This window comes from Aquila chrysaetos, chromosome 2 (genome assembly GCF_900496995.4).
Source record: "Aquila chrysaetos chrysaetos chromosome 2, bAquChr1.4, whole genome shotgun sequence".
NCBI lineage: Eukaryota > Metazoa > Chordata > Aves > Accipitriformes > Accipitridae > Aquila > Aquila chrysaetos.
In genome coordinates, this window is record NC_044005.1 from 50,875,922 (window position 1) to 50,901,699 (window position 25,778).

A 25,778-nucleotide genomic window follows, 5' to 3' on the forward strand; every position below is an offset into this window, starting at 1 on the left:
GAGCGGCTCCAACAGGTCCATGTCTTTCCTGTGCTGAGGACTCCAGAGCTGGACGCAGTACTGCAGGTAGGGTCTCACCAGAGTGGAGCAGAGGGGCAGAATCACCTCCCTGGACTTGCTGGCCACGCTTCTTTTGTTGCAGCCCAGGATATGGTTGGCTTTCTGGGCTGCGAGTGCATATTGCCGGCTCATGTCCAGCTTTTCATCCACCCATACCCCCAAGTCCTTCTCAGCAGGGCTGCTCTCAATCCCTTCATCCCCCAGCCTGTATTGATACCAGCAGTTGCTCCGATCCAGGTGCAGGACCTTGCACTTGGCCTTGTTGAACCTCATGAGGTTCACTTGGGCCTGCTTCTCGAGCTTGTCCAGGTCCCTCTGAATGGCATCCCTTCCCTGAGGCATGTCAACCGCACCACTCGGCTTGGTGTCATCTGCAAATTTGCTGAGGGTGCACTCGATCCCACTGTCTTATGTCATTGATAAAGATATTAAACAGTACTGGTCCCAGTATGGACCCTTGAGTGTCACCACTTGTCACTGATCTCCATGTGGACATTGGGCCGTTGACCACTACTCTCTGTATACAACTATCCAGCCAATTCCTTATCCACTGAATAGTCCATCCATCAAATCCATAATCTCCTCAGAGTATGGAGGTGTGTTTCATAGTTGAGAATGGAATTTACGATATCATTATTTATCGTGTGGGAAGATTTCTTGGTTAATGTATGTAAATTGCTTGTGAGAAGGAAACTTGCTGCTTTGTATATATTTTCTAAGTGTTATGCACGGACCCATTTTTGTATATTTTAAAGTTGTCTGTAAATACATGCTTATAACACTCTGACCAAATATAATGTATATAGTTTCTGATATCTTGTTGTAGCTTACAATGCCGCAGTCACCTTTCCTAATAAGAAGTCTGAGAATATAGGCCATCTGTCCATCCATAAAAGCAATTTACCGAATGTCAATTTTGCCATCAGTTTCCATGAATCTGGAGTTCCACTTGAATGCCTAAAGTTAGTGTTCGATCTCCATATTTAGAAGCCCGTTAAATGGTCTGTTTTCAAAAAATACTCACTGTCAGTTCTGGTTGGAATCAGTGAGACTGATTCTGAAAATATAGGTCCTTTAAATATGCCCTTTGAAGTACCTGCCTTGAGGCATTCAGTTTTGAAAATGGTGACCTCAAATTCTTCCAAGGCAGTGGTAAAAATGAGTGAGGAGTTGGGCTTTCTGTGCCAATAGCATTCAGAGATTTAAATGCAAGGAGTGTACATGGGACTCTTTTAGATAATGCCAGTTGTTGCAATGGTCAGATAGATGCTCTGTCCCAAAAGCAAATCGAGTCCAATTTTTGGGTCTGCATGCATGCCTGCAGTGATGACTCTGAAAAACGATTGGACCGACTGGGTATTGTTAGTCATTTCCCTCAGAGAAACAGCTTAAAACATCTGTGAGTGGGGTTTTTTTTCTTTTTTTAGTTTATTTAAGGAGTTGAATTTTGTAACTGATTAGCACTTCAGCTACATTGCATTTGGATTTTCATGAACTGACACAAAAATAGCCCAAAACTGTATCTTCAGTGGCATTGTTGTCTATTTGTACTATGTCGTTCACTTGAAACTCTCAAGTACCAAGTCATGTAAGTAATTGTTTCCTCATTTTTTCCTGTTAGTATATTTAGGACCATTCATGAAAATGCTGATAATTGAAAACAATCCTAATTTATTTTTGCAATCAACAGCTCTTGCATGAGGTGGCAAAAAAAAAAAAAATTCTGTCTTGACATGGGTATCTCACATGAATATGTAGTCTTTATGGAGGTTCATGACTGCAGAGCGAGGAAGATGTTTATGTGTCGTTTTACCCCTGGAAGAGAATTTGAGAGATGAGCCTGAAGTGTCAAAAGTGTCATGCTCTGTGATTTGTCACGCAGGGATTTGGTTTCATAGAATTCTTCCAGAATTTAAACTTAAAGTTTCTAACTCTAAATTGAGTCCTAAAACATTTTGGTACTGTCATCGCGACCCAGAAAGACAGCCTAATGCTTCTGCAGAAATCCATGAATTAGAGTTGAACTCCTGTGTTAGACTTGAAGTGCTGCCTGCTAGCATGCTTCTAGACTTAACTGAAGTGTGCAACTATATAGGGCATAACTGCACTAGGTATCCAGTAATCTGACTGCTGAATAGAAGACTGTTAGGCAGTTTAAAAGTAATTAACTTGGTCTAAAAAGGTGACAGTTACCACCTCCAGAGGAAAACTTCATCAGGGAGTGCTTTTCTTAAAACAGATGTGGTGACTGGTATTCTTTCTATCTATCCTGTGTTTTAGATACTATGCTACTACATGTATTGAATTTGCAAATGCAGTTTGGATACACTGAAATACGAGAATGTTCTGCAGTCAGTGAGTCATTTAGGTGATTGAATTGGATCCTAAGTATGTCTGGTAATTAAGAAAGAAATGTATATAAAATGAAAAATATTGGACTAAATTATTATCCGAATATTTTATGCAGGGACTATATTATCTTCACAGTAAAGGAAAAATGCACAGAGATATCAAGGTAAGTAAAAACTGAAGGGAATTTTGGTGTTTTTCAAATAGACTACATTACCTTTGATGGGTCTTTACTGTTATGTATCAATTTTGGGGATATTTTTAAATATGTAGGTTTTTCTATCTATTAGAATAAAATAAAATTTTCTGCACAAGGGAAGAAAAAAAAATCTTTCTTTAAAATGCATGCATGGAAATAGTTTGTTCTTTTAATTGGAGCTCAACATACTATTTATTTAGACCAGCACTGTAAAATTTGGGCATCAGTTAGTGTCTGGAGCAACATGTGTTCAAATGGCTGGACGAGTGTGCTCTGTGCAAAAGGAAAGATTTGGTCTTTCCCACACCTTTCCAAGAAGCTTGACATACCCTTCTCTTTGAACCAGCTAGCGAGCAGAGCCGTTGCTTTGGCTGCTTTTCTTGGTGAGCAGATGCAGGGCAGTGGCTGCTGTTCTGCGTGGTTCTTGGAGACTACTTCTGTCCCCTCCCTTGCATGCTGAAATTGGAGAGTGTACTGCAAGTCAGGCTTGTAACACTGACTTATTCAAACCTTCCATCTCAACAAAACTGTATCAAAGGTGGCTTGTTCAGACTCTTAAATTCTCTGTTACACTTTCTTTCTGGTGCTTCCTGTTGACTTTTTGTTGCTGGAATTTAACTTGTTACTGTTTGCATTTCCAAACTCTTGCTCAGACTGCAGCTTAAACTTGGCAGGCTTTCTCCTGGAAATCTGACAGTACATTATCATATTCCTTTGTATTGTGTGGGGTGTTGGTTTTATTTGGTTGATTTGGTTTTTTTCAGACTAGGGATACAGTGTCCATGGTAGCTTCAACGGTAGATGCCTTAATGCAGCCTGATTCCAAGTTGTTCTCATTGACTGCAGAAGGATATTTGGGTTTTGAGCAATCATAAAAATAATTTCCGAATGAAAGGTTACTTTGGATACAAAAATTAAACTTTTTTCATTATACTTTATAGAATACAAAATTGTGCTTGTAAGGATACAGTGCGTAGATAACCTGTTTCTAAACAGAACTGTGCTGATAAAAAATGCTTACAGTGCTTACGTTGAGAATTTTTTTTTTAAATGCTGTTCTCATGAGCATGGAAAAATACTATCCTTATCTGCAGATCTCCTGACTGTTGAATTATGGTTGTTTCCCTCAGTAGTTATGTATTTAGAGTATCTGTCCTGTTAGTCTTGAAAGGTGAACAAGATCAAGAGCATGTTAACCGGACTGTCACACTATTTACCAAGCTCTGTTTATAACGCTCATTAGCGATACTTGTGTGACATTTGCCAAAGCTGCATTCTACTGCAGGCCTGACTTTTCCTTCTCTGTGAAAAGCCATAATCTGTAAAAACATAGTTTTTTGGAGGCCCATCTGTGCTGCAATTCCATCTAGTTTATGGGCAGTGCTGACATTTGGAGGTGTGTTGAGCCAGCTCCAGCCTTCGCTCAACTCAAACTGTACCTGGTTTCAGACTTCAGATCAGGTTTGTTCTCAGTCCTTTTATGTTGTAATTTTATGGTACCAACTACCGCTTCAGGTTAGTTTTGATTATTGAACTGAAGTGAGTGGTACATATAGCCACACAACAGCGAACTCTTCAAATCTAGCACTAACAGAATCTTTGTTGCATAAGTACAGAAACAGTTTTGCTAAACACTTGAATATCAAGGCAGGTCCTTAAGGCTATAGTTATAATTATCATGGTTCTCAAGACAAAACCAGCTCTTACATATGAAAAGAAAATCAAATTACTTCTGCTTTGACCTTTAGAGTTCCTATTTCCTTTCAGTCAGTGTAAATAGAAAAAAGTAAAAATTCATCAGCATAGCCAAATAATCATATTCTGCTTTTAGAGAGGGGGTTTGTGTACAATGGAACTCTGTAGTACCATAGGCTAAAGAGTACTAAACTAAAAATTGAGAACCCTGTATATCCAAGTTTCTTTATATAACAGAATGGCAACTTGCTAATTTCACAAACAATTCCTTGGTAAGGCTGCAGATTTCTTGAACACACAATCCTGCGTTTGTCTTTGGCCCCTAGTTTGCTGTAAGATCTCACATATTTATTTTTTTTTTTTAATATGGTATTGGAGGAATCTGCATGTTTTAATTCAAGTATGCTTACTTTTTTTTAAGGGAGCAAACATCCTTTTAACGGATAATGGACATGTAAAATTAGGTGAGTTAATACAATTTAGTGTTATTAACAGATTTTTATGTGCTCAAAGAAGCAGTCTTCTGTATTTTATTTAATGATGTAATAGTTCATGTAAGGAATTAGTGAATAGTTCATGTAAGGAATTAGTGAATATCAGAATTCTTTTTCTCTTGCTGGTAGTATCTAACTGCACTATCCAGTTAGTGTCTGAGGAGTAACTGGAGTAGTTTTGGAACACTGAGGTAAAAGACTTTCTGATATTGTAAGGGGGAGGTAAAAACCAAATCACAGATTTTTATAAATTTTTAATAAAATGTACCATCCAGAGTGCTTAAGTGTGAAATGTGCCTTGAAGGGTTATCTGAAAGAATCTCTTGGATAATACTAAATGATGTCTTATCGTATTAAAACACTGTATGTAACTGTTAGGGCTTCCGTACTAGCCTGTTCTTTCTTGTGTTGATAAGGGTCATGTTTGTGTGCAGCCTGCATATTTGGCAGGTGACTGAGAGGAGCTGACTGATGGTACCTGAGGTACACCAAGTTTCCATTATTTGCTTTTGTTGTTTATTTTTTGTTAAATATTTCCGATATATTTAAGAAACTCTTACAGTGGGAAACCGAACTTGTGTTCATTAACGTTTACATCAAATCAGTTATTAACCGTTGTTTTGGTTTTACTTTTTTTAATAGCTGATTTTGGAGTATCTGCACAGATAACAGCTACAATTGCCAAAAGGAAGTCATTCATTGGCACCCCGTATTGGTAACTGTGTTTTACTTGGCCATTAATATAACAGTAACGTATATAATACTGTTGAAAAATTGTGATAAAAGCATGCCATGTCACTTTCTGGGTAGACTCATCACTAAAGGCTGTGTCAAACTTTCTAGTGATCGTATCTGTATTACTTATGCTAAATCCTGAATTTACTGAGTATCAGAGAAAATGCTGTAATGCTCTGAAAAATTGAAAGGCTGTCTGTGTGCTGCTATCACTGTTGACTAATATATCTCAATTTAATCAAACTTCAAAACTATAAACAATTTTGCTTGTTTTTAATGCTGATCTTAAAATTTTTTTTTCTTCCCTGATTTTCCGTTTTGGTGTTTTGTTTCTTCCCTTCCACCCTAGATACTGCTTTTCTGCAACTCTTAAGCTGATAATGAGTTTCATTTGTTTGTCTCCACAGATTCTTTTGCCACTTGTGAAATGTTTCCTCTAAGCCAGTTTCTCGCCACCCCCCCCTTATTTGCCTAAACTGATTGAATTCAAAAGTACATTTCTATTCTATCTGTACTGCATCTTTATTCTTCCCTCAGTAACCTAGTTTGCATAATTTATCTTTTCTGAAGTTCAGCATTTTATTTTCTCCTCTTTGTACTGGAAGTGGTTGTTCCCTTTTTGCCTTGAAGTAAATGGCACACATTCTTCGCTGTAAAATAGCACGTTTGTTGTGCATTTCCCAGAAAGATATTCAAAATTCTGTTGTCTGACAGCATAGTAGGTACAAGATAAAAATGTATACAATGAGAAAAACACTACATCCAAGTATTCAGTCCTGAAATAGCATTTTTAGCATTCTTCTGCAATGTAAGTCACGCCAAAGCATGGATTCACTTCCCTTTCAGAATAACACAAACACCCATCAGTCATGATTGTGTAATTGGTTTGTGTCTCTCTTTCCTAAGATGTCTGGGTGACTTTAGTACTACCCTGTATCACTGTGTAACTTCCAAATTTTGCCACGCTTCTCAAATGACATGTCATAACCTTAAACAATAACTTTGAAAGCATTACATAGGTTAAATGCTGATGAAAAGCATCAGGTTTTCTTTGCAGAGCTTCTCAGAGATTTGAGAGGAGAAGCAAGGAAGCAAAATTGTTGAGATTGTAGAGAAAAAAATTTAATTGGAAACAGGCAATGTGAAAGTCTTAGTAATCATTAGAGGTGTCTGGGCAGGTAAGGCTATGGTGCTTGGATGGGAGAGAGAAATGAAGGGCGAAACTGCTGTGCAGTGTCTTTAGTTCTAGTAACCCTGCTCTTTACCCTTGTGCTCCTCCTCCATGTCTTTCTAAAGTTAACCCATGTTCCCCCTCTACCTTTGTAACTACCTCCTTTTTGATTTAGAGTGATTGGGGGGTTTTTATGAACTCTCAAAGAAATTTATGTAAATATAGTTTAGCTATGGAGGCTTGGAATAAGTTGTACCACCAAACCTGGTGATATTTTCATATCTACAGATAAGGATGTCTGTGTTTAAATAATGCATCATTTGAGATGCTGCCTGCTGCTTTACTGGAGCACTCCATTAAGTGACATTAATCTGTCTTACCTATATTGAGTTATGTCTCCAGTTCCACTGCTACTTTTCGGGTGATCTGGACTAATAAAATTCAAAGCTAAAAAAAAAAAAAAAATAATTTTTTTTTTAACCTTTGCCATCTGATATGACTATGTAGGACAATCAAATCCATAATTCACTTTGGCCATTCAAAATGTGACAATGCCTAGTAAATCATTTTCTTTAGGTATTCCTATTTATGTGTCAGTTATGTTTGTTAATTTTTGCCACCTGAGGATGTGAAACTACTTTGTTAACTTACATGAGGCCTTCTGACATTGCAGTAAGGCAGACTACAAACAAGGAGTGCTCTGTGCAGAGGTGACAATGAGTCTTCAGGTCTCATGTTTTCGGGATACAATCATAGAATCATTTAGGTTGGAAAAGACCTTTAAGATCATAGAGTCCAACCATCAACCTTGTCCACTAAACCATGTCCTGAAGTGCCTTGTCACATGCTTTTTGAATACCTCCAGGGATGGTGACTTAAGCACTTCCCTGGGCAGACTGATCCAATGCCTGACAACCCTTTCAGTAAAGAAATTTTTCCTAATATCCAGTCTAAACTTCCCCTGGCACAACTTGAGGCCATTTTGCTGTCATTTTGTTACTTTTTTTTTGTTGTTAGAATTCTTCTCTTCAATGTCAGTTGATTACTTTCTGGGGCAATGTGTAAATTTGGATATTATTTGGATTTTACTGTAGTTGAATAATTATACCTTAGGCTCTTTGGTTGTTGAGTGGTAGTTTGCTGTGTGCCTGCAAAAAAAGTCTGAGAGATTGGTGTCGTCCAGTTATTGCTAAATAGCTGTTTTGGAAACTGCCTATTAGTTACTAGAAGATGATTGAGGAAAACTTCATGTATATATTACATAACTTTTTACACATACATATATATATCCATGCATATAAATGTATATGCTGTTAGCTTACAGATTGAGAGCTTTAGGGAAAAGAGTAGTAAACTGCTGCATACAGAATACCGCTTGATTTGTGGTGAGAAGTTTATCTAAAAATGTCTTTTACCCTTTAGGATGGCACCAGAAGTTGCTGCAGTAGAAAGAAAAGGTGGCTATAACCAACTCTGTGATCTGTGGGCAGTTGGAATAACTGCTATAGAGCTTGCTGAACTTCAACCTCCAATGTTTGACCTACATCCAATGAGGTTAGTAAGGAGTTAAAGCTTCGTGTGTAAATACAGTTTTGAAAATAATCCATTTGGAGTGGTGGCTATGTGTGCTTGTGGTCTTTGGGGATGCTGCAAAGGTACTGGGTTTTAAGTTCTGAATGTACATGATAGAAATTTTAACAACTCTTTTTGGTGCATAAATGTGTAACGTTGTTGTGGTAGCATCTCTTAAACTGATGGACTTCTTCCTGCCAACTAAATAATGTATTTAATAATTCATCTTGTGTATGTTTTCCAATGTAAGGCACAGAAATACTGTTGGTTTTTTTCAGAGCCCTTTTTCTAATGACAAAAAGCAACTTCCAGCCTCCTAAATTAAAGGACAAAATGAAATGGTAAGTACTTTTCTGTTTCAGTAGATAATGATCATGTATTTCACCGGGCAATTGATTCTAAAGTTTACTGCTTCATTTTACAGGTCCAATAGTTTCCATCATTTTGTGAAAATGGCACTTACAAAAAATCCGAAAAAAAGACCTACAGCTGAAAAGCTACTACAGGTATAAATTCATGTATGAGATTTTTTTAAAGTTATTAGAATATGCTTAATATGAGTGGTTGGAATTTTAATATGTGTTTTTCTTTCTGTCTTTCAGCATCCTTTTGTTACCCAACCATTAAATCGAAGTCTTGCTATTGAACTTTTGGATAAAATGAATAATCCTGATCATTCCACTTACCATGATTTTGATGATGATGATCCTGAGGTAGGAATATGTTTTAATCACAGAATCAGGTTAAGTTTTCATTTGCTAACAAAATTAAATTATTATGATATATTGAGCCACAGAATGTTTTGTGATCTGGGAATAGTCTCAAGGGTTGCTTTTACTTTTGATTGTGCTGCTCTGTCACATGTACAGGCACTTAGCAAAATTCATTACATTTGGAGGAAAGAAGCTCAAAGAGAAAGAGATGTAAACACTTTAAAATTTTGTTTATTGTTGTCCTTCAACAATTTTGCAACAGTAAATGTGGACTACTTATCCAGTTGTGAGTTCTGTCATGCATTCTTCTTTCTGTTTCTTTCTGGAATTATGTTTCCATTCATCTGCAAAGAAAGCATTCATAAGAATCACTTTATACCTCTGTAGAACTTGTTCTTTTGTTTCTAATTTACTTTCTTATGAGAAGAGAATGATGCTGTAGTTGGTTTTTTTCAAATGGTTTGCTATGTGTTTCTTGCAGATTATATTTTCTATCTTAGAATACTCTGAAACTTGCTTTCACTTAAGGTTTTGTCAAAGGCAAAGTTTCTGATTTTCTGCTTTAACAGCTGGGGAAAAAATAGCATGCTTATGTAAAATGATAAATAGTGCAGGACTGAAGTTTTTCATAAATAAGAGATATTCTGTTACTGCCCCCTGTCTTTGTACTTAACTGTATGTTAGTGAAGACTTCCCAACTGTTTACAGTTCCCTAACTGATGATCTCTTTTGGAGGAAAAAAATTAATCCTTCTGACAGAAATGCCATTGATGCATTAATTGCATACTTGTGTTTTGTTTTGTTTGTTTGTTTTTTTAAATGGATAAACTAGTCTAAAAATGCCTTCAAAGGAAAACAACTGAAAAGAAGCAACTACTTTAAGATACTAGTTTTCAGATTTTACAAGTTAAATGAGCTTTTACCTTCTGGAACAGCAAAGACAAGTTGACATGCACCAAATTTATCTTCCTTAGAAGTTGAAATAAATAAATGTGGAAAGAAGCCAAAGTGAAATAGATCTTTTTTGTATTGTAGAGTGCAATGTTTACGTGTTTCCTAAATGGGAGGGAAGGAGAGGAAGGGATAAGGATTGAATAGTCAGTACTTTTAAAAGCAATTGCCAATAGTGGAGCACACTTAGTAAATTTTTCTGTTAAAAGATGTTTGAAAGAGTTAAACAGGCAAGAAAACCCTTACTGTGGTTGACTTTCATGTCAGTGTTAAGAGAAAGGTGTCTGATTCCTGGTGGAGACAGCACTGAGGAACTCTGATCTTCTCACCATAAGCTCTGACTATCAGGCATCCTTTAGTTCTCTGTCTGTTCAGTGGCAACAGAGAGCTCTGAGGCCTGTTAAAGTGATATTTCTGTAGAAACCAGAAAACCAAAGCTTTCACGAGCTGTCAGAAGAAGAAAGGTAGCTGGTTTTAGTGTGCTTCCTGTGAGTGAGCTGCTGAGATCAGAGTAGCTTGCCCTGTGAGTCTTCCCTGCTTTCCTGGAAATTGTACTGAAACCCTGATGTGCTGTTCCCCTGCGTCACTGGTGTATCTTTTCAGAAAGAATTTTGACATTCATTTTGGGCCACTCAGGTGGAGAATCTCTCTTCTCTTCCTGTATGGAGTCACTTCAGTACACACTTTATTGACAGTTACTTGTAGCTTTCAAAATAGTGTTTGCTCTTTTATGTCCCTTCTGACTTAGCATTAAGAAGGCTCTTCTGTTGCCTAGTGTATTACTTATCAGTCATCCCATAATGAAGCGTGGTATCAGAGGAAAAAGCTATGCCTTGTCTGGGGACAAAATGAAGAGAAAACAACCTCACAGCAGTGATCAGAGAAAATGCATATTTTCATCATTTGTAAAGGAGCTAGTCTGGCTGACAGTATGGAGGACAAGCAAGCTGCTTGCATGACTTTTGATAGGCATTTTTTCAGATCTTAGTTCATTTGTTGTTTACCTTATGTTGCTAAGGGTTTCCTGCTGCATTCGTGGGCTTCTGTGCTAGGCATAATGATACTTCTCCATTGTTGTTCATCACATGGCCTTGAGCTCTCCAGTGAGCTTCAAACACCGTTACCTGTGGTGCTGGATCATTTTCATTGGGTAGACAACTTAGATGTCTCTTCTCATTTCTCCCCTAACCATGTTGCCAGATAATTTTCCATTGAGGCATTTAACCTGTAAGATGAGATGGATAGTGACACTTGGGAAAACATTTTATTTTGTAATAAGCAAGTCTAGAACTCACCTCTGAATAAAGCCAGTGATAATGAATTATCTGATGCATCTTGAGCAAGTATTTCTCATAAAGAATCCTGCCACAGGCAAAGCAGTTGTTGGCATTGTGGTCTTTCCTATAATAAACTGAAGGGAATAAGGAGTGTACATGCTCCTTTTATACACGGTTGAACTTTCTCCAATACCTGCCTGCTCACAGAGGCAGCTGGAGATGTTAATCCAAACTTGGGGATTGACCACTCCTATACTTCTGGCAGTCAGCTGAATGCATCCATCAAAAAATGACAGAAGCAACATTACCTTGTACAAGGTAACATGGTACAAACAACACTGGTGAGAATCTTGAGCTTCAGACCTGCTCCCCAGTTTGTTTGGAGTTTTGGTTGTTGGAGGGAGAGGGATGGGGGCGGTGTTTGTGTTTTGGGGTTTTTTGGTGTTTTCTTATTTGAGGTTAGGGAGCTTTTCTGGCTATCAGTGGTCTTTGAAGGCAAGTCTGTTGTCTGCTGTGGTGACAACTCTTCACCTGGCCTGAGCTGCTTTTGTGGGGATGCTATCTGTTACTGCTTGGATAGTCTGCAGAGCTGTGTGGGTGAGGTAGAGATTAAGATATGAATTTGCTACTTCTTTGAGGAATGCTGTACTACATCTTTAAATCATTCTAAACTCAAAGGTGAAATGTTTAATGTGTAAAAAGCTAAACTTAAAAACACACAAACAGGTTATTTGGGTATAATCAGAAAGGTCTCCCTGTGATACAGTCATTATTTATTTGGCAGCAATATCTGTAACTGACACTTTGAGTATTTTTCTCTACCCTGACTCATGGAGGACCTCATTTGGTTTCCCATTCAGTCAAAGACAGGATTTCCATTTGGGACTCTGCTTTCACTCCCTTAAGAATAAACCTTTGGAGATGCTGGCAACTGCCTATTCACCACATTTCTGTGATAGTGACTCCCATGATGGATGTGATATTAGCTGAAAAGGTTGTAAAGAGGAAAGTGCTCATGTTTTATCCTTAGCACACTAAGTTTTGGGGATAAGATTGCTCTTGAGATCTGTACCATGATTAAAATTGGGCGCAAATGGCATTTGTGTTGGGAAGTTTACCTACATTCCTTTGTCCTCTTGCACAGCTTGGATGTCAGCTGTTTGTATCAGTTTGTTGTCAGCGTAGGTCTTTCAGGGTGACTTGAAGACTTTGTCCTCATGACCAAGAGATGAGGATTTGACTCCTTCAAGTAATTCTCTGGTCATGGAAGAAGGAGGTGTAAGGGCAGGCTCTGCCTGTTGTGTAGGACAAACATCTGTGGCAGGATGCAAGGAACTTGCACAATATCGCTGCAAAGGCAAAAATACCTCCCACCCCCACTACAGTCGGGATTCTCGTGCTGGCATTACAGATGCGCACGCATCATGTGCAAGTGGGCAATGCCTCTTAACGAAAGATTATAAATAAGCAACCTTTTAGTGCTTAGAGCGTTTGAAATAACTGAAGTAGAAAACCAGATCAAACCTTGAAATACATCCTGAGCTATAGCAAACCATTTTTGAAGTTCAAAAGAATGCACAATAGACAAACTAGAACTAAGGAAGGGGAGAATTGGCATAAGTTACAAGAAACGAAAAACCGCCTGTGAGATATGTGGGAGAAAATACATACCCACAGTCTGTAAGTCTCTCCAGTTTCAAAAAAGACCAAAGTGAGCATAAATGGGAGATGAAACACTATGTACATATGTGTTGGATCCTAATATAAAGCAAGGAAGTAGTGTGCAATGAAAAGGGGAGAAGGGAAGTAATGCTTTCAGATAATATTTCAGGGATAAACAGTTGCTAAGCTATTCATGACTCTTTGTGAGTGTACAGCAGTTGAAGTTCTCTAACTGTCATCGCTTCATAGTCAAAAGTTGCCAAGTGTAGATTATAATTAGCATATATAAAAGCAAAGCTAACATGCCAGCGCATCAAATTTCTGACACTATGGTGTCAGATTGCTTTAATTAAAAATTGTTTTGCTTCCACATATTCAACACAGAAATGTAGCAAACATGCTCTTTTCAGAGATTACTTGGGCTAATATCATGGAGAATGAACTTTTTTCCCTGAAGAGTAAGATTTCATTGCAGAAGACATGCTGAGAGCACACTTAGTATTTATGTTGCTAATTTTGGGGCCTGATTGTATATAGCAGTCAGCTGGTCTTTTACTCTTGTTAAGAAACCTTAAGTTATGGTTTCTAAGAGAACCTGCAGTAGCAGATGTAGAAGGAACAGAGAAAATCCAACAGGGGCAAAGAAAAGAAAGCCAAGTCTTAAGTTCATGACACATCATCCTGTAGAGAAGTAAATGGAAATCCAGGGAAAAAACAGAAGTGGAACATAAATACGAAGGTGAATTTGTAGAAATGATGGCATCACTCTTGCCACACAGCACGAGTACCAGGAATGCTCCCTTCTATTCAGCTCTGAAAACCTCAGGCTAACTTCTCATCTACTTAAAGAAACTAATTTATGACTTTCTAGGAATCAGGTTTGGTTAGAAGCTGGGAAAATGATTGGGGTAACTAAAGAAAAGAAATACTGCCAGTAAGTCAGATTTAGTCTTACTGCTTATTTTGGAAACTACCAATACCCTTAAACTGAAAGGTGCAAAAAGGAAATGTTATCTCAGCAAAGATAAATGCTGGCCAGCATTGTCTTAATTTGCTCAAATCCAGTGTTTTAAAAACACTTATCTTGAAGTTGAAGACACTACAGCTAAAATGTCTCCAAACAGTTCTAACTTTAATGTAGAAAACCATACATGGCAATCTTTATTTTTAGCTTCCACTTGATTTCTTTCTTTCTTTTTTGATATTATGCTAAAGAAACCTGCTAAAAACTAGGTATGCAATACTGGCTTCAGGTGAGTATATTTTGGTATTGAAGTATTTTATCTTTCTCTCTCTTCTAGCCTCTTGTAGTGCCTCATAGAATTCATTCGACAAGTAGAAACGTGAGAGAAGAAAAGACACGCTCTGAAATAAACTGTAAGCATGTGTAAAGCGACAACGTGAAATATTCTTAAAATAATCATTGATGTTAACTTATTTCAACTTGTATTCTGGGTATCTGACATATATAGAAACATTTTTAGTGATATATAGGAAAATAAAAACTTATGCTGTTTTACTTACAGGTATGGGTTCTAGATGACTATGCAAAAGAAATATTAGTGTAAAATATTTGAATACACCCTTTGTCAGCACTTCAGCAAGTCTCACTATTGCTTCATTTTAATGGAACAGGACACAACCTGAGCTCTTCTGAGAGCTGGTTGGTATTGCTTCATATGCCACTCCAGCAAGGGTATTTGGAGTGATGCCAGATTCTGCTAGGTAACAGAATGACAGAGGAATGTTTTTCTTCCTTAATTTAGTATCTTCTTGTAGGTTTTCCTTTTCAGTTGAAACATTCATGCAGAAATTGGGAAAGGAGGAGGTTGATCACTGGCCATTAAAAGCAGACTCCATCCCCCAAATTGTAGTCATTCTTTTGCTTGAACTGAATCAGAGCAATACTTGGAGCTTTAGTTGTCTTGTCTTAAGCTAAAATTGAGGGAAGGAGTGTTAAAGAGTATCTGCCAAAGAGCTGTCCTAGAAGATGTGATTAGCTCTCTCCAAATTTCATTCAAGGCTCTTTAGTGCTAGTGAATCTCCCAGAAGAACAGATCCAAAAGTGAATTGACACAATGGATATGTTTTTTCTATAAATTACAGCTGTATTGCTTCTCTAAAGAGGGCACTTCACTGCCCTATTTGCTGAATGGTTTTCCTGATCTTTCTAATGAGCAGGTGGGGCAAATGGTGATTGTGCTGCCTTTGTGATAGAAGAGTACTTTCCGTGCCAATTAGTTTCTAGCCAGCACAAGTTCAGTATGTCCATGTGTCAGAAGTTTCCATTAGTGGGGATATGATTGACTCATTAAACTGGATTTTTCTTTGTTGGCCTTTAGAGCTGAATTTTGTCTAATTACAGTCCAGCTTAAATTCTTGTTTTCCTTGTCTCCTCTTTAGTTGGTCAAGTAAAATTTGATCCACCCTTGAGGAAAGAGACAGAGCCACATCATGAATTCGTGAGTAACAAGCAGCATGGGCTATGCTTTGCACATTATTCCCCGCAAATACCTGTGGAGGAGGAGAAATTCAAGATGTGTAGCATGCTTCCTTAGCTCTACTAAACTTGGTAGTGATTTTTCTGACAAGTCATAACATATTGGTCCTAAATTTTTTGGTGCCATTACACTATATGCAGCAAGACCCCTTATTTGTGGGCTCTGCCAGGAGTGATGTATGAGCTAATCTTGTGGATTTCCTCTATCCTTTATACCTTATTGCCAAATATATCATTCCCTTTATTTATTGAGCTGTTTTTTTAATTGTAGAGTTATTGTGCTTACTCAAATGTTTCCCCTGTGCTTGTATTGACGATGATTGATAATGGAAATAATAAAATTGAGAGCCTGGGAAAGAGGTGTGATGCATTTTAAAAAATTGGATTTTTGTGGGGTTGTTTTCCCACACAAACAATCTTTCTGTGGCCCTGCATCACACCTGAGCCACACTGAGTCTGGCAGTTGATGTATTGTGTAAAGGTGTATTGGCAATATTTTCTTCATATGGATCCATCAGTACAAGGGGTATGAGAACTCAAGCAGTGAGGGAAAAGGTGTCTGTGCTGTCTCACACACTATTGCAGTAGCTTCCTCTCTTCTATGGAGACTGTTGCTTTCCACATTTGTGCACTTGGGCAGTTTCTTCACATTCCTCGATAAAAAAGACATTCCTTTGCTTCCTTACTGCAGACTTCTGTGTTCTCTTTGTTTTTCTAAGGCAGGTGTTACGGTGGAAAAGTTGGCTGAGTACATAGGTGGGAGGGCCATTGGCTTTGGTCTGAGTTGGTTTTCAGGAGGGTGTGTACCTAGGAATGTACTTCCTCTTCTATAGTCTACAAACCACATGTGAGTGGGATTTCTGGTGTAGATTTCCCTGTATTGCTCTGTAGTTGTACCAAAATCTCCTTCCTGGTGCCTTGTCTTTTGGTAGTGGGTCAGCTGGCTCTGGGTGTATGAGGTTATATATAATCTTGCTCTTTCTCAGCAACTGGCTGGACAGGTAGTCTGCAGGTTCTGGTGGCTGTTTGAGACGGAGGAGAATAGCTTACCAAATCACATGCAGGACTTAGGCAATTGTTCCAGATATGTTATTTAGACCTTGACATAACTGCATAACAACATCATTTAGGAGCCCTAGTTATACAATTGTTTATAAATATGGTAATGAAGTCAATGTTTCTACCATAAACTCATTAGTTAAAATGATTTTTGAACTGATTCCAAGTTACCCTGGCTTTGCTTCCCTGTTGCATTGTCTGGATTATAAAGAAAATATAATGCTTTTGCTCCTTAAGAATTTTATTTATTTATACACACACAGAATCATAATTGCAGAAAGATGTTAATGGAGAAGCTGAAGTTTTAAAAATACTTTTTCCATTTCTTTCTTGGTTTATCAGTCACTGACTGTACAAACCAGTTAGTGGACAACTTCATGGGGCAGAGAGGTGTTTTCACTGCACCTTAGGAACCCGAGTTGCTAAACTGGGGAGAGAGATATTCAGCAGGGATTAAAGCACAACTCTTGAGAGCACTTCTTTGGCCGATGTTGTTGGAAGGGAGGAATGGAGCCTTTTAATACCTTGTGCGATAGCAATCAGGACCTTTGCACTTTGGCATCTCAGAAGCTCTTGCAGCTCCAAGAAGGGACTTGAATGATCCAGATCAATTCTGCTGATAAGGAAATCTCTTAGTATTTTCTATTCCTGTCAGTTTGCATATTTGAAACCTGTCCAAAGAACTTGCCTCATCTCCCTGTCTGTAAGGAATATCTATAACTGCTTGTTTGGATCTTTCTGAAGAGGGAAATTAACTGCTCCACTGCCCATATCAGAATGAAGCGTGCGACCTCATATGTCCTTTTCAGATAAAACAGAGCAGTGATTTTGAAAATTATTATGTTGAGTCTAGAGACCAAAGAAAAAACATATTTTGTCATTAGATATAGAATCAGTGGACAATTTGAATTGGCATGTCAAAAGCAAATGAGATCTATTCAAAGAATGGATGCTCTAGCAAAGAGCCTTAGCACACAGCAGGATGAGGGAGAAGTTTGTAACAATCTAGACGCTCTGGGAGAGAAAGTCTTTTAAATGTAAACGGGAGCAAGAGATGCCTGTCTCCTCCTCTAGCAGTAACAATGCATTAAAGCAGTTCTTCTGATCCTTTTGCTTCTGTCTCACTAAAGCATGCTTAAATTTTATGCTTATTTACTTACGGGTATGAGTGCACAAGCCAAAGGACTGGACCACTGCAGAATGATGAGTTATTGTCAGTGGTGCACTGAGAGATTGAGCTGGTACATACTTACCTCTTACTGAGGCAGTTTGTCGCTCTTTACCACAGCTCAGGTGATGAACAAAAGTTCATTATTTTGGTGTGATTTGGTAGTGTTTGGTAATGTGACTATACCCTTAGCTGTGTTTTAGCCCTATCCCCAGAACTGTCTTAATATGGTTTGAGTTTCAACTAACAACTTTTTTTAGCAAGAAAATTTCCCTTTATGTGTATCTGGCTTTCAGTCGCAATGTAAGTAACTTGAGTTTCTTGGTCTCTATCTAATGAACAGCCTGACAGTAGCGATTTTTTGGACAATTCAGAAGAAATATACTACACTGCAAGATCTAACCTGGTATTTTTCATCTTATGCCTTTCTTTGTCAGTGTTAGTTTTGTCTTTGTTTTCCTTTTCAAAGCTCATGTTTTGTCCTGTTGTTGTACTGGTGTTTTCATCTGTGTAAAAGCCATTCAATACAAGAATTAGTCTATATGTGTGTTTCTGTGATGTAGGAAGGAATGCTTAGTATGTACAGTATTGAAAGTATTTAACCCATATTTGTGTTTAGTTGAATCACTTTTATAGAAGGGGCTCAGTATTATGCACTCATTCTAATTTGTTTATTTAACTGCCTTACAATGCATAACTTGTTAATTTTTTTGGAGGGTGATTAAAAATAGAAGAGGCATTCTCTTCATGTTTTTGTCTGGTAGTTCCTTTAAATAGGCCCATGAAAGATGACGAAATTATATAAATGTAAGTCTCTGAATTCTCCAGATGGTAATTATGTTACAGAATGAATATACACTTAATACAAATAACAAGGTGGGGTCACAAGTGTTTTCAATGGCATTTGGCATTGTTTATAGTCTGATGCATTTTCCAAATTTTCTCTTAACTGCACTGCTAAAAAATTTTGTTGTTAGCATTGCAGTGTAGAAATTACTCTAGAAAGTGAGTTTTCTTATCTCTCTGCTCTTTAGGCACTATGCAGTTATAAAAGTAATGTTTTTAAATCTTGGACATCTACACATACTGTTGAAAAAAAATGAAGCAACATTCTGTACTAGATGAAGAGCATTATTCTGCTAACTTTGATTTGTGAGATTTTTAATATAAGTGCACTGAGGGGAAAATGGAAAACTGGGATATTTGGGAATGTCTTGTTTTGGTTTTTGTGTGATTTTTTTGGTTTGGATTTTTTGTTTGTTTTAGCATCAGTTGGTTTGGTGTGACTTGAATCTGCCAATACCATAGTTACTGAGAGCTTAGACTGTCTTCCCCATTCTTGGAAGGAACTGCCTGTATTGCTTGATTACAAAAATGTTTCACAATTTTTTTTGAGATCAGTAGCTTAGATTTCTCTGTATGCGGTGAGAACACCTCCATCCTGTGCAATTGCTCTGGTTTTGGTTTGGTTTGCTTTTGGTTTCATCTTTTCAGTTTAACACTCTTTAAAATCTGTCTTTTTCAGGTTACATTCAGTGTTATCGTGTATCTTGCTAGCCTAGTATCTGTGGGTCTAAGAGAAGAATAAGCACATGTCTCCTAACTGGACTGTCCTTTCCCATCCTTCTTTTGCCCCATGCTGTTCAATACACTCTTTAAAAATGATTACTATGATAAAGCTTATAAAGTGCTATTGGTGTCACAATCATGAGAGGGTTTTTTAAGTCAATGAACAGCACTTTCTGTGTTTCACTGCTTTCTTCACAACCTCCTGTGCTCATTGTGAATGATAGAGGAGAATTCTGATTTGGTGGTAATGCTTTGCCCATTTGTGAGATTTCTCCAGTAAGACCTAATCTTTCTGGAAATTAGAAGAAATATTTAGTAGTTGGTTCATTCTTCTGTTGATCACCGGGACGTACTAATCAGACTTTCTCTCTCTGTCTCTTGCCTTCCCCCACTCTGCCCTTCTTTTTTGACAATATTGGCTTCAGATACATTTAGTGAGAAAAATACCTTATGAGCAACAACTCTTCTGCAGAGCTATGCATCTCTAAGATCCTACCAAAAAAAAAAAAACCAAAACCCAACACCAAAAAACAAAAACCATAAATTGGGGCGTATTTTGGGCAGCGTGAGTCATAAAAGGTATACAGTCGAGGTTGAAAGCAAATTTGGGGAGTGAGAGTATTTTTACCTATCACCTAGCATTTTGCACACCTGGATAGATCATATCCATATGCGTACGCAGTCACCATGCGCGTTATCTGTTAAAAATTTGACACCTATGATGTGGTTACCATTAAAAATCATTGCTCTCCTTTTCCTCTTCCCCCTCTCTCCGCCTCTGTGTTCCTGCAACAGCTACCTGGATCTGCCAGAAGAATGGAAAAATTCAGTACAGGTCTTGTGTGCAGGGAAAATTCAGTGTCCAAACCCCAGTATCCCTTCATGTAAATGGCAGACAGACAAGGACAAGATAGTACCTCTCTTTGATCTTCTACAGATATACCCCTTTGATTCATATCTAAATAAATAACAATATTTTGCCCTAGGTGCAAGGCTCTTCTCTTTAGTCAGGGTAGATCTTTTTTACTTTTTCTGCAACTAGACAGCAAGGGTTTGGGGAACTTACTTGGGTACCTTCCATCGTTTGATTTTCTTGCACATGCTCCTTCTTGTCATTTCAAGTGCCTCATGTTCCTATTCTGGTCGTTGCACTGTGTTTTGGCAGCTGTTTTCTGACAACCTCCTTTGCCTCAGGAGCAGCAGAGGTATGCTGGACTCTAAAAAAAGTCTTATCTTATGTGCACATTACACTTTACATAGGGTAGACGTCAAACATGCTTCTTTCATATTTTTCACTGTCTTTCTGTGTACTTTAAAAGCAGTTGTTTGGATACAGACTCAAATAAGTGGGAGAGCTGAGCATTGCATCTGCAGTGAGCTCAGTAAATAGTTTAAATCAAAGTTATCTTCTCTAAAAATATGTATACCTTTTGTTCTAGAACAATTTTTAAGTTTTATGCTATTGATCCTGGGAGAAGCACCTGAAAATCCAATGGCTAACTAAATGTATGACTGTTCATCTTGTATTGTGGCAGCCACCATGATGACAGTCTCAGGAATCTACATGAGTTGGCATAGTAGGACCAAATTTCCATCAGTTGAAATGTTTTTGCTATAATTAAGCATATGTTCAGAAGTAGTCTCAAGTATATGACATGCTGGAAAATGAGGATATGAGGAAAAACATGCAACTTCTTTCAGGTTATTTTTTCCACTAGATCAGTTCCCTATTTGGGTTCCCTGTGTGGCGTTGCAAATGGCTGTGTCAGTGTGGTGGAGGGAGGTACATGGGGTAGAGAGAAGCCAGGAGTAAGGGCTGTTAAACCCAGCTGGTGCAGAGCTATTGCTGTATGTGTAACTGTATCCACCTCTCGGAGGTGACGTGTTGTACGTCTGAGTGTTGGGGTCTGTCAAGGGGAATCTGTGTGAGAATTTGTCTTCTGGTCCCAGAAGCCCCATTTCTCAGAAACAGAGCTTACTGTTGTTCTGATTCAAAACAAAAGGTCATGTTGAGCAAATAAAAATATTTTTATTCAGGTTATCCTGATCCGCAATGAAATATTGTGGCAAAAAAAGAATCTTTCTTCCCCCCTTCATAGTGAGCTGAAAAATCATTCCAGTTCATATATGGTAGACTGAGCTGCATATCTTATTAAGTTATAAATACCATCAGCGAATCCCCCCCAAAAAGATGAGGTGGGAAGGAACCTCTGGAGATCTCTAGCCTACTCCTGCTTAAAACAGGGGCAGCTTCCAAGCTAGATCCAGAGATTACTTTGGGCTTGTCCAGTTGAAGTTTGAATCCATCTCAAGGTGGAGACAACGGAGCATCTCTAGGCCCTGTCCCAGGGTTGCACTGCTCTCATGGGGAGGAGTTGGTTCCTTGTGGCCATAGTTTGCATTGCTGGCATTTGTGCCTGTTGCCTCTTGTTCTTTCAGTGTGCATATGAGAAGAGTCTAGCTCTGTCTTCTCTATAACGCTGTGTGGGATAGATGAAGGTAGCAGTTACTTTCTCTGGGCTGCAAAGGGTCTGTTCTTTCAGCATTCCCTGTTGTGCCGTTTGCTCCATCACTTGAACAATCGCAGTGGCCTTCTGCTGGCTCCCCTACAACCTGTCAATGTCTTGGTCCTGGGAAGCCCGGAACTAGACACCACATGCAGATGTGGCCTTCCAAGTGCCAAACAGAGGGGGTAGCCCCCTCTGGCTTCACTATGGTTGGCCAGCTATACCACAAGTATGTGCTGCTGATGTGTAGTCCCCTCCCTGTCTGCTGGGACCTCCAAGCCCTTTTCTGCAGAGTTGCCCTTCCTGCCCCTGGCTAGCTTGTCCTCAGCCTCTTCTTGTGTATGCGGTTGGTCTGTCCTAGCTGCAGGACTTTTCAGTTGGCTTTGTTAAACCCCATGGGGTTTTGTTGCGTACTCTTCCAGCTTGTTGAGGTTCCTCTGACTAGCAGCCCACTTTTTTTTTTTTCGTTGTTTTGTTTGTCTGTTAGATGTTAGAGAGTGGTCTCATAATAAGGTAGGCCAGCTACCTCAGCACCTTAGATGACTTCCGCTTGGTCCTAGTCTGCATCATACTAACCGATTTGTAACCCTATAGCTAGTGATTTTTTATTTTTCTTTGTGTTAGGGGTAAAATTAAATGTTTCTGCACTGGACTTTATTTAACTTAGTCTGGAGTATTCAACCCACAGTGGAAAGCGTTGAGTTCTACAAAGTGAGAGAGTTGAACAGAACTTGGATTTGATATCTCAGGTTCCAACGTACAGTTGTTTTCAGTTGTTATGAACTTAGCGTTCATTTTGGACTTCTTTAGCAAAGAATTCAGCAAGGGGTTTGCAGTTACCATGCAGTCTGCACTATTGTATTTGCCAGATGCATCTATATATTTGGTCGTATTTAAATAACTTGGTCACAGTTGGGTTTTGTTTTGGCTTATAAATATATTCTGTGTTTAATAATTTGTAATAGGTTTTGGTAATAGTTTTAGGAATGCAATGTTTCAGCATGGCTATTCTATGTTAGTTAATTACTTGTGGCAGAAAAACTAGGATATTGGTAGGGAAAGATTGCATTCAAGAGATCAACATAGATAACAGAGAACTTTGCCCGGAAGCCTTTTTCTTTGTACACATGCATACATGTGCTTTTCCATTGTTACAAGCCATGAAGACTCCTATCCTACTTACTTGCAATATCTTTTTAGAGTTAGTTAGCTATCAGTGCTGAATTTCAGAGAGAGTCTACATAATTTTTTCAGTTTTAGGTGATGAAATGATACATGGTCCTTAACATCAGAAGAATATAAGTGGAAATGGGGGGAAAAGTGCCTAAGGGTTTGGGATGTGGGTTTTGCTTTCTTTTTCTTCCCGGTATGTTTTGGGTATTTTCTGCCTTGGCAAAAGTAATTGAGAAAATGAGATGCTAGCAACTTTATTGGTAGGAGGGAGTTTAAAAATGCTGTGTACAATTGCCTGTTGTATTGAGGCCTTACTGTAGCTAGCTAGGGTAGTGATGTTCCATTATATGGGTATGAAATAGTGCTGTTTGTACCAAGTGGACATTCATAGACAAAATGCATAGAGAACTGAAATACAATGGAAGAGGTAGGTGAACAGTGGTTGTGTAGCAGTAATGCACCGTAAAACCTCAGTCAGTTGCCAGGGAAGAATTATATTTAGCATGTTTAAGAAAATATACATATAACTTGGTATTTCTGATGTGCTAAGCTATCCAAAGAAATTCAAGAATGCACTTTTTAATGAAATAAAGGCATTAAAAGTATAGCATATGCTTTAGGTAATATTAGGCTCTTTTTAAAATTAACATCCTCTGTTACAAAGCAATGTGGTAGGAATTGCTTAATGATTTTACTGACAAATAGAGATGTGTATGTGCCGCCTTGTTTGATATGTTAGTAGTCCAGAGGTGACTTGTGGTCTTTGAAATTCAGAGTTACTTCCCCAGCACTTTGTGGATATAAAGTCTTAATTTTGTCATTTCAAATGATCTTGTTTCTCACTAGATTTCAGGAACAGCGAATGTAGGAAGTAACTGTGAATTGCTGGTTCACTGTATACATTCAGTTTTGTTTTTTGAAGGACTGAACACCTAAAAATAGTTTTCCAGTACAGCTCAGCCCTACAGAACAAATTAGGAACATAAGACTGTCAAAGTTACAGTAACAATTAATTAATCATGAAATTCTGCAGAAAATAAATAGCAGTTCTTGAAATTTAAAGAAGGTATTGTAGATTTGATCATTCCTGCAGAATTTGTTTCATAGCACGGCCTTACCACCAAATTTGTCTTTGCTTTGAGGACATCTTTATACTGTTTTTAGTCATTGATTACTTGGCACGTGTGATTTATCTGAAGGTGAGATTTGCCTTTCTGCATGACTTCTTCATTTAATGTTATCCAGGCTGTTGAGAAGAACTGGTAGCTATTCCCTGTATTACCTTTTTTCCAAAGCGATCATTGCCAGCAAATAGCACTCTGTTTTGTGCACAGTTGTGGTGGTTCGGGAATGGATCGTTGGTAACCTGAGGCTGAGTGCAGAATAATCTGGGGTTGCATCTTTAATTCAACACCAAGATCATTGACCTCTTCTTATTCCTACTGGCTGTAGATCTCAAGATTCTCTTGGAAAATATCTGTCTAGTCACTCAGATTTATTCTGTTAATGTTGCCTGATCTAAAAAGAATTTTAATTAACTAATCGGCATTGTATGTATGTTAAATGAAAATATTAATGTAGATTCATGAAGTTGTTGGGTTACTTTAGGGATGCAGGAGAGGTAGCAGCTTTTATTAAGCCATTTGTTGCATTATTTAGTAATTAATGCTAATTAGTTCTTCCCAGTGGGAATCCATAACTGATAAGATTTCTGTTTTGTTAAAAAATACCTTTATGTTTGGCTTTAAAAAAATCTGGTTATACTGGTTGTTCTGATAAAGTATAACAGCTCACTGGAGGCTTTACAGGATACATGCAATATTTACTGATGATTTTGTATCAAATACGTAGCTAGAAGGTTTATAAAATTATAACTTCTGGATATATTTGGCATAGATGGTACAAGAAAAAATGTATTGCACTTTTTAAAAGCTCTCTAGCACTCAGTATTTTATCTGTCAAGATTATAAAAGAAGGGATTTCCCTAGCAATGGATTACTTCACCCCACATTTGGAGTGAAAACCAGCAATATTTAAAGGGCTTAGAAGAACACTAACAAGCTAGTTAAGGCAAAAAAATATATCCAATTATTAGAATCCATTATTAGAATCATAGTCAAATAAATGCTAATAGGCAGCACAATAGTAAACTGAATCAAAGCAAAGCTTTTTGTCCTTTTAAAGCATTTAAACATAAGTAATTCTGGCAGATGTCATTTTTCATAAAGAGAATGCCAGTAAGGCTTTAAAAGCCTGATGACAGACGAAGGCTCCTTATGTTTTAGGGGGGTTTGCTTATTTTCTTTTACCAATTTTCCTGTCATTGCTGTACAATATATATAGCCATACATTGCACAGTGTGTAAATTAAAATGGACAGATGTTTTGGCTCTGCCCAGCATAAGATCTTCGTTTCCCACTTTTGAGTAATATGATTTTGCAAAATACAGACAAAATGCTTGTCACTTCAAGGTGAAAATCTCAGATTTCATTATACTGATCTGGGGTTATTTTTCTCAAAAGCCTCCCAGTCTTCGTTCTGGCATCTTCTTACATAGACTCACACAACCTGTTTAACCTCCTTGTTTGTGAGTCTGGTGACATCTTATGTTTCCAGTCTTGTTATTTTCTGCTCTAGAGTCTGAATCCTCAAAATACCTGTGCTTACATGTGGAAGTTTTTGAGATTGCATAGAAGTATATAAGTACTCACAGTAAAGCAAGTTTAATCTGTGTTTCTTTGTGGTGGATTGGAGTGCATCAGCTGGTGGTGAGGACCAGCAGAAGGGAATTGCATGGATAAGGTGACAGATATTGGGAGTGATGAAGAGACTGAAATTGCCGAGGGCCTAGGATGGCCTTTTTTGAGGGAAGGAGAAGGAGCAGGAGGAGTTGAGATTGGGGCATAGGAGGAGGATGAAACTGT

General features: G+C 38.1%; 1 protein-coding gene across 18 annotated transcripts in view; it reads left to right on the plus strand.

Moving 5' to 3' along the window:
* MAP4K3 (mitogen-activated protein kinase kinase kinase kinase 3) overlaps positions 1-25,778 on the plus strand; it is an 87,229-nt gene that overhangs the window by 23,172 nt on the left and 38,279 nt on the right. For 12 of the 18 annotated variants that reach the window (XR_005933672.1, XR_003925953.2, XR_005933671.1 and 9 more), the window contains 10 exons: positions 2,528-2,575; positions 4,725-4,767; positions 5,440-5,512; positions 8,126-8,257; positions 8,554-8,616; positions 8,700-8,781; positions 8,878-8,988; positions 14,180-14,255; positions 15,282-15,340; positions 17,949-18,011. Coding sequence is in view for 15 of the 18 variants with exons in the window: in XM_041127769.1 (XP_040983703.1) it covers positions 2,528-2,575; positions 4,725-4,767; positions 5,440-5,512; positions 8,126-8,257; positions 8,554-8,616; positions 8,700-8,781; positions 8,878-8,988; positions 14,180-14,255; positions 15,282-15,340; positions 17,949-18,011 (750 nt within the window). In the remaining 3 variants the exon portion in view is untranslated. Of the gene's footprint in view, positions 1-2,381; positions 2,429-2,527; positions 2,576-3,978; positions 4,070-4,724; positions 4,768-5,439; positions 5,513-8,125; positions 8,258-8,553; positions 8,617-8,699; positions 8,782-8,877; positions 8,989-14,179; positions 14,256-15,281; positions 15,341-17,948; positions 18,012-25,778 lie in introns of those variants that run through there. The other 6 variants (XM_041127743.1, XM_041127766.1, XM_041127763.1 and 3 more) reach the window with 3 other exon arrangements.